At 50.7% G+C, this 8,730-nt stretch overlaps 2 protein-coding genes and 1 non-coding gene across 4 annotated transcripts in view; 2 read left to right on the plus strand and 1 right to left on the minus strand.

The window, feature by feature from the left end:
* MRPL52 (mitochondrial ribosomal protein L52) overlaps positions 1-2,633 on the plus strand; it is a 4,587-nt gene extending 1,954 nt beyond the window's left edge. For both annotated transcript variants that reach the window (XM_017544625.2, XM_017544627.2), the window contains exons 4-5: positions 1,988-2,052; positions 2,467-2,633. In XM_017544625.2, the coding sequence (XP_017400114.1) occupies positions 1,988-2,052; positions 2,467-2,607 (206 nt within the window). In that variant the 3' untranslated portion in view covers positions 2,608-2,633. The remainder of the gene's footprint in view (positions 1-1,987; positions 2,053-2,466) is intronic.
* Positions 2,634-2,687: 54 nt separating this feature from the next.
* On the minus strand, positions 2,688-2,792 carry LOC119473632. Its single transcript, XR_005202835.1, has one exon. It is a non-coding gene; the product is annotated as a U6 spliceosomal RNA (small nuclear RNA).
* Positions 2,793-4,777: 1,985 nt separating this feature from the next.
* Positions 4,778-8,730, plus strand: part of MMP14 (matrix metallopeptidase 14) — an 11,541-nt gene continuing 7,588 nt past the window's right edge. Inside the window, exon 1 of the mRNA XM_017544629.2 lies at positions 4,778-5,170. Coding sequence (XP_017400118.1) covers positions 5,063-5,170 — 108 coding nt within the window. The 5' untranslated portion in view covers positions 4,778-5,062. The remainder of the gene's footprint in view (positions 5,171-8,730) is intronic.

The raw sequence follows: 8,730 nt of genomic DNA on the forward strand, positions 1-8,730 counted from the left end.
TTTTTTTTTTTTTTTTTACTTTTAGTAAAGACACGGTCTTGCTAAGTTGCCCAAGGTGATCTTGAACTCCTTAGCTCAAGTGATCCACCTCAGGTGGGATTACAGGCGTGAGCTATCACACCCAGCCTATGGACCTTATTCTTAATCCAGGCTTCCCTTCTTGCTAACTTTGTGGTCTTGGACAAGTTACTTAATTTTATCTTAGTCTCAGTTTCCATATCTGTAAAAGAACAACTATCTCATATAGTTCTGATAAGGATAAAATGAAACAAGCAATGTAAAGCACACCACATACACAATATTGGTTCTCCTTCCTGATGAATAACACCTCTTCTCTGTCTTGCATTCAAACTTTTAGGCGGAGTTTTCACTGTTTCTTTGCAGAAAATAAGTGTCCTTTTTCCTCATCTCCACTATAAGCTACTTGGGTCAAATACTGCATCTTTTCAGCAAATCAGCAAATATTTCTGGATTTTTAATAACATGCTTATGTGCCTATACTATACTATGAATAGCAAAAGCTAGCGACACAGTCCCTGACCCAAGTAACTTAAAGTCTAGCTGGGACAAAGCATGGACGTTTTAAAAATTAAGTAATAGTATTTCAGGGCCAGGCACCATGGTATGTGCCTATAGTCCCAGCTACTTAGGAGGCTGAGGCAGGAGAATCGGTTGAGCCCAGGAGGTAGAGGTTGTAATAAGCTGGGATCGTGCCATTGCACTCCAGCCTGGGCAACGGAGTGAGACCCTGTCTCAAAAATAACAATAATAAGGCCGGGCGCGGTGGCTCACGCCTGTAATCCCAGCACTTTGGGAGGCCGAGGCGGGTGGATCACGAGGTCAAGAGATCGAGACCATCCTGGTCAACGTGGTGAAACCCCGTCTCTACTAAAAATACAAAAAATTAGCTGGGCATGGTGGCGCGTGCCTGTAATCCCAGCTACTCAGGAGGCTGAGGCAGGAGAATTGCCTGAACCCAGGAGGAGGAGGTTGCAGTGAGCCGAGATCATGCCATTGCACTCCAGCTTGGGTAACAAGAGCGAAACTCCGTCTCAAAAAAAAAAATAAATAACAATAATAGTATTTCAATACTCTGCCCCTTTCCAAAAGGACCTGAGGTAGCTAAATAACACTAAAAAATGTATAGTAAATGTCCCAAGGCAAATAGGTGAATATTAAATAATCAGCACTTCTTTCAGAAGAAAAGGCTGGTAGACTTGAAGAGATTAGAAAAGAGTTTCTGGATCTTGGCTGGGCGCGGTGGCTCAAGCCTGTAATCCCAGCACTTTGGGAGGCCGAGGCGGGTGGATCACGAGGTCAAGAGATCGAGACCATCCTGGTCAACATGGTGAAACCCCGTCTCTACTAAAAATACAAAAAATGAGCTGGGCATGGTGGTGCGTGCCTGTAATCCCAGCTACTCAGGAGGCTGAGGCAGGAGAATTGCCTGAACCCAGGAGGCGGAGGTTGCAGTGAGCTGAGATCGCGCCATTGCACTCCAGCCTGGGTAACATGAGTGAAACTCCGTCTCAAAAAAAAAAAAAAAAAAAAAAAAAAAAGAAAAGAGTTTCTGGGAAAGTTAGGATTTGAGTGGACCTAAGGATATAAATTTGGCTGGAAGAAAAGGAAAAGAGGGCATTTCATTGTGGAGTAGGATGGAATTTAGCAAAGATGTATAGTTAGTACAACAGCAATTACATTGCTTAAGAGTTTCTGAAGATAAAACAGTAGATTCCGCATTGCAGAGGACCCCCAAAGCTAATGAGAGTTAAGTGAAATAAAGTAGTAATATGCCCACGAGCTTATTCTGGGTTATCCTGGGTTATCATACCTCGCCCTTGAAGATGAGGGACATATTTTAGGATAATTAAGCTATAATGTATATGAAATGGAAGAGAGAAGCTAGAGATTGGTTCTTGCCTTATTCCTATCACAGTATTTGCACAAGATCTCTAACACTTGCCTTTTCTCTCACTTCTACTTATAGATGGCCGCCCTGCTCCCCCAATGAAAGGCCAGCTTCGAAGAAAAGCTGAAAGGGAGAAGTTTGCAGTGAGTGGCTAGAGCACCAGCCAGGGCTACCTGTGTGTAACTGGAAGGAGAGCATTTAAATCATAATTTGTCTTGAGCTGTGTTGCACCTAAGCAAACATGTATTAATTAATTAATGCAGAGTTAATTAATTAATTAATTAATTAATGCAGAGTTGTATTAATCACAGTCAAAGGTTTTAATAGAACTGTGAGATGGGAGGAACAGAGTGGGGCACTCCCAGGGCAGGAACCAGTAGTAGACATCCTGCTGTACATTTTGCTCTCTCCCTCTGCTTCCCAAGCCAGGACTTGCTCCCACTGGGGAGTCAGCAGTGCCATTTTCCAGGTGAAACCTCTGAATTTGTGAGTGAAAGGATATACAGTATAGAACTTAACCCCCCAGACATTATCCACACTGTTTTCCTGTCTTTCAGAGGCGAGTTGTACTGCTGTCACAGGAAATGGACACTGGATTACAGGCATGGCAGCTCAAGCAGCAGAAGCTGCAAGAAGAAAGGAAGCAGAAAAATGTTCTTAAACCCAAAGGGGCTTCACTGAAGAGGCCAAGTCAATAAAAAGCAACTCCTGCCTCCCTTCCTCAGCCTCTCTCTGGATTTCTTTTCTATTTATTTATTTATTTTTTTACATAAAAAAAATACATATGGAATGCTTCATGAAATTGTGTGTCATCCTTGCACAGGGGCCATGCTAATCTTCTCTGTATCGTTCCAATTTTAGTATATGTGCTGCCGAAGCGAACGCTCTGGATTTCTTTTCTATCACCTAGATGTCTCATCCCAGCCAGAAGAGAGCCTTCACGTTCCCCATCTGTCTTCAGAGCAAAAGAGCTGGGACACCAAGAACAAGCTGTTAGATCACTGCCTGGGAGGCTTGGCTTAGGCCCTTATCCCTGGCTCCATTCCAGTTTAGCTAAGTCTGGCTTTTAAAATTTTTACCTCCTCCTTTGTAGGCCATATGACTGGCCAAACTACGAGAAATAGCTGTTCTGTGAACATGAAAGATCCCTTTCTTGGCAAGCACCTGGTGTCAGTTTTCCTGAGATTCAGATACGTGGTCCAGGAGGTTACCCTCACTGGGAAGGCTGATGTGGGAAGAACCATACCTGAGTGTTCCATGTTCTGCCAAGAGTGGGGTTCCGAAGTCTCTGTGGTTCTGACTGCATTCCAGAGATTGATTGAAGAGGGGCCTGTAGCTCCCAACCCATTTGTGTAGGAAAGCCCTACATAAGGGCTCAGCCCTCAGTCATTATGGAGGAGATGCCTGTTTAATAACACATACCATATACCTCCCACAAACCTGGAGGCTCCACAGGGCCTGAGAAGCTTTTCATTTTATTGATCATGAATCTGAGGGCAAATTACCTTTGTTTTCATTACAATACTGAGCACTAGACTTCCATTCTGCCACAAAAGTGCAATAGTTGGCCTGGGCTGGTGGCTCACACCTGTAATCCCAGCACTTTGGGAGGCCAAGGCGGGCAGATCACGAGGTCAAGAGATGAAGACCATCCTGGCCAACATAGTGAAACCTCTTCTCTACTAAAAATACAAAAATTAGCTGGGCGTGGTGGCAGGCACCTGTAATCCCAGCTACTCAGGAGGCTGAGGTAGGAGAATCACTTGAACCTGGGAGGCAGAGATTGCAGTTAGCCGAGATCACGCTATTGCACTCCTGCCTGGGCAACAGAATGAAACTCCGTCTTGGGGGGGAAAAAAGTGTGATACTTCCTGAATCCTTAGGTTTCTGGAGCTTCCTACCTGACCTGATTTCTGTCCACAGTTTTTTATTCCTTCCTTTGCTTTCTTCTCCCTTCCTCCCGCCCCACCAACCTCTTTCCTCTCTCCCTGACCAAATGCAATTCTTGGATCTTAGATTTCGCTGATGGTCGAGTTTTCTGTCTCCCACACTTTTCCTGCTCTGTTGTGCTGCTTTTCCAAATCTATATAGTTCTCTTTTGCCTTCCTTTCTCACCATCAGCTTTACCTGCCCTCTTCCCTACATACCTCCACTTTTCGATTTTACTCTTTAAGAATTGCCTCCTTTTTCAGTGTAGAGGTGGAACCCTGGCATCCCAACTCCCAATCCCTTCTTTTACAATAATTTTACCCGACTTGCTTTGCCTTCCCCCAGACCCCATGGCCCGGTAGCCTTTTCCTCCCAGCATGTTCCAATTAAAGGAACAGCCACATTACAAATGACAATAACAAAGGAATTACCTTTGTCTTTCTACAAGGATAGAGCCACAGATCTAGTATGGTTGTGGGGTTTGTTGTTGGTAGATGGGTTTGTTATAGTTTGGATTTTTTGGCAGCAGAGGGAGGGACATAGATAGTTGTCTACAGGGCCCAGGAGATAACTCCCCAACTATTAATAAACAGGCCCCTTCTCTCAATGCAGGTCTCATGAGCATGGAAGAAGACCCCACCACCACCACCATCCCACACTCTGAGCTCCTTGTTGACCCTAGCCACGTACCCCCCAATAATTCCCACCCTTAGGTGACACGATAAATGCTGAATACCAGAGGAATCAATCCACCCAAAATATGCTTATGGGGAGAAAATCTCCCACATCCCTTCCCTGGGTCCCCCTACAGCCCCCTGCTGTCCACTGTGGCCTCAACCCCTGCAGATGGCATTCTGCACCACAAAAAGGCAATAGTTGTAATTGGATTCCGACTACCACGTCCCCAACCCGGAAAGGAGGGCACTTGGGGGGCGGGGACGGAGGAGAGGCTGCGGGAGAAGGGAGGGACCAGAGGAGAGAGCCAGAGAGGGATCCAGACCCCAGTTCGCCGACTAAGCAGAAGAAGATCCAAAAACGCTAAAGAGGAGAAGAACAGTCACTTTTAGGAACAATCCCCTTAACTCCAAGTCGACAGCGCTCTAGGAATTCAAACTCAAGTGCCTACCGAAGACAAAGGCGCCCCCAGGGAGTGACGGTGCGACCCCAGGGCGTGGGCCCCGCCGCGGAGCCCGCACTGCCCAGCTGACCCGGCAGTCTCGGACCATGTCTCCCGCCCCACGACCCTCCCGTTGTCTTCTGCTCCCCCTGCTCACGCTCGGCACCGCGCTCGCCTCCCTCGGCTCGGCCCAAAGCAGCAGCTTCAGCCCCGAAGTAAGTGAGCTCCCCCCGGCCCTTCCCGGAGTCGTGCCCGCCAGGAGGCGAGCCCGGGGGTCTCCAAGGGGACAGCCCCTATTTGGAGAGGAGGGCTTTTGGGATCTCGGCTGCTTGGGCCCGCAGGATTCCCCCTCCCTTTCATTTTCCTTTTCGTCTCCAAACTTCCAGATCGATCCAACTTTTGCCCGCTTCCAACCAGCTGCCCCCACCCCCTGCGCCGCCGACTCTCTTTCCCATTCCTTCTTTTTTTCCATTCCTTGGAAGAACTTTACAGCTGGGGCGGACTCCCCCTTCCCCAATTCCCTTGGGCTCTGCGCTCAGCTCTGGAACCGCCTGATAAACATTTGGACTCCGCTCAAACCCCGCGCAGTCCCGGCTCCTCGTCATGTGCGAGAGTTTGTTGTTTCTTCGACTTCCCGGCTCTCCAGCGCTCTCCCGCCGGCGCGCCCTCCGATGGGTGCTTCGGCCTCCCGGGGCGGCCCAGGACCTCCGCGGACCCGTCTGCGGCCAGGCGGGGTCGAGGGTGGACGGCCGAGAGTCCAGGGCCACAGCCTCCGTCTTCCCGACAGGACCCCGCTGTGTCCCCACCCGCATCCCTGGCGTCGAGGGTCGCAGCGCCGGCAGCTGGCCGCGTTTCCGTGCACACAAAGCTCTCCTTGTGAGCCGGGCGCTCGTCGCTGCCGCCTCCTATCCCCACCCTCGTCGGCGCCTTCAGGCCCATTTTGTTGTTAATTGTTTTTCTGTGTTAATTGCAGGGAGCCTAGGGGCATCACCTGGGGAGTGGGGAGAGGGTCACGCCCGGGGCGCCCTCACACGTCCCCGCGGCTGGCTTGGGCACCCCCTCAACACGCCCCGGCCCAGACGGTGGCCCACCGGTCCTCAGAGGAAGCTGCGTGGGAGTTGTCTGAGGAGGTTTTTCCTCTGTCTCTCTTATTTTGGGGTGAAGGTGGGAGACGGATTTAATGAGCTTCTTATTTTGGGCCATCTCAACCCACTCAGCCTGGCAAGGGCCTGGGTGCGGTCGGGAGGGGCCAGGAAGGGCCCCAGAAGGGGGATGGCATCTGGGTTTGGCTTCCTCCGTCCTGGTCCCACTCCGGAGAAAACTCTCTGGAAAGAATACTCTCTTCTCTCTCTGTCCCTGAAAGGATCTGAGGCCGACTGGAGAAGTAATGGCCCCAGGAATAGTGATGGAAGATGCAACACGGAGTGCTCAGAGACCAGGGAGAGTAAAAACCTGGCCTGGGGCTGAAGGCTGAGCCCGACTGTCGGGAGGAGGAGTCATCCTCTTGTCAGCCTCTCAGGACTATCAGCCTAGAGTCCTCTGAGACCTAGAAGGGAGCGCCCCTAACAAAACGAGCCTGGCGTTTGGGGAGCTGCCCACCGCCAACTTTACTGCCTTGCCTTTTTTCCCTCCCCTGCGCTGCTACGCCCAGAGGGGCGGCAGCCCTGGCTCCGTTTTAAGTGGGTCATGGGCGGTCCCAGTGCCAGAATCACCATTTGCTTCTAGAGGGAGGGGGGAGCAGCTCCTGAGGCTAGGATCCAGGGCCTACTGCAGAGCTGGAGGTCCCCCCACCCCTCCACAGGGCTCCTAAGCCAAGGCGGGAGGTGTTCAGTTAACTTTCTCCTAGGGGGATACCTTGCATCTCTCATTCACAAAGACAAAGCCAGCCAACTGAGTTATTTGACCCAACATAGTTGCTTTTTTCTCCATGCCAGTGTGGAGGGAAAGCTGGGGTGGTGCAGGCCTCACGCAGCCGGGTCCCTCCCATCAGGCCTCCAAAGTCCTGCACCAGCTCCAGGACAGCCCTCTCCTCCCTTTGGCATGTCTGGCGCTGAGCCCTTCCTCCCACCCAGCCGCAGACACAAGAGTCCTCTCTTCTGTGGTTGCGACCTCATAGTCTGTGAGGAAAGAAATTTGCCTAGGCCTGGGGGGAGGAGAGGGTTGGGGGCACATCCTTTCCAGGCCTTGTGGCTCTCTGGACTCCAGGGAAGTCTCTCACTTGACTAAGCCTTCATTTTTCACCCCAGGGTATGGGGTGGAGGTTGTGGGTGTGAATATTTAGACCCACCTAGCTTCTAGAAAGATTCCAAAGGGGATTTCCCCCAGAGATCCTGGATGTGGATTCTCCCCACCTCTGTGCTGCCCTTCTGTCTCTACTCTAGGTGAATTCTCTCAGCTTTGCTCTCTGTGGGTTGAGGGGGCCTGGCCTCAGTCCTCCTGCTTCCTAGCACCAGAAGTAGAACACTCCCATCCTTCCCCAAGTCCTGAAGCAGCTGCTCCCTAACCAAGGGTCATAAGCCTGGGTGTGTTTATCCTACAGGTGAGGCTAGGGGCAAAGGATGTTTCCTGCATAGTTAGGCACAGGGAGGTGCAGGCTACAGCACGCCTCCCCAGGCACTGGCTGTGGCATCAGCCAGAACAGGTCAGGGCAAGCCTGCAGTTCCCTGAGAGCAGCCTGGGAGTGGAGTGCCCTGCTTGGCTTCCCTCGAGTATACCAGAGGTTAAATGTCACCCCTTTCTCTTCCCCTAAGGAGGGGGCTCTCAGAGCCTCAGAGTTTGGTGGTACTAGGGTTGTTCCAGCTAGAGCTGTTGGTTGGGAAAAGGCTGGGTTGTTTACATTTCAGGTCTAGCTCCCATCAGCCTTGGGGGATCACTTCCCAGAACCATGTTGCAATTCTTGCCCCTGTGGGCTCAGGTCCCCAGTCAGCTGCTCTTGAGTCACCCCTAGTTCCCGTGTAAGACTACCGTTCCATCACCAGGGCCTGGGCCCAGGGGTGAAGGACCATGTGGAGATCCATCCTGATGACCTTGGATAGGGGATGCAGCACATAACAGCAGCGTCCCTCATCTGCCCTCCAAGCTCCCATCCTGGGCAACCTGCAGCACCTTCCCAAACTCCCTAAGAAAACAAAGCTGGGCCAGGCACGGTGTGGCTCACACCTATAATCCCAGCACTTTGGGAGGCCAAGGCAGGCAGATCACTTGAGGTCAGGAGTTTGAGACCAGCCTGACCAATATGGGGAAACCCCATCTCTACTAAAAATATTAGGTAGATCACCTGAGGTCAGGAGTTTGAGACTAGCTTGACCAATATGGAGAAACCCCATCTCTTCTAAAATTAGCCAGGCATGGTGACGCATGCTTGTAACCTCAGCTACTTGGGAGGCTGAGGCAGGAGAATCGCTTGATACCGGGAGGCAGAGGTTGCGGTGAGCTAATATCACGCCATTGCACTGCAGCCTGGGCAACAAGAGCAAAACTACATCTCAAAAAAAAGAAAGAAAGAAAAGCTGGAGCAGGGACTAGAGCTATCTGGGTGATGTCTTCTTCCCATAAAAGAATCCAAGCATTGCTGGCATAGTGGCTCATGCCTGTAATCCCAGCTTTTAGGAAGGCAGAGGCAGGAGGATAGCTTGAGCCCAGGAGTTTGAGACCTGCCTGGGCAATATAGCAAGACCCCGTTCTCCACAAAAAGGAAAAAAACAAAAGAATCCAAGCATCTTCGTATTTTATTTATAACTTGGCTTGTTTAACTTTTTTTTTTTTTTTTTTTTTT

Source organism: Cebus imitator, unplaced genomic scaffold, assembly GCF_001604975.1.
Source record: "Cebus imitator isolate Cc_AM_T3 unplaced genomic scaffold, Cebus_imitator-1.0 Scaffold170, whole genome shotgun sequence".
NCBI classification, from domain to species: Eukaryota; Metazoa; Chordata; class Mammalia; order Primates; family Cebidae; genus Cebus; species Cebus imitator.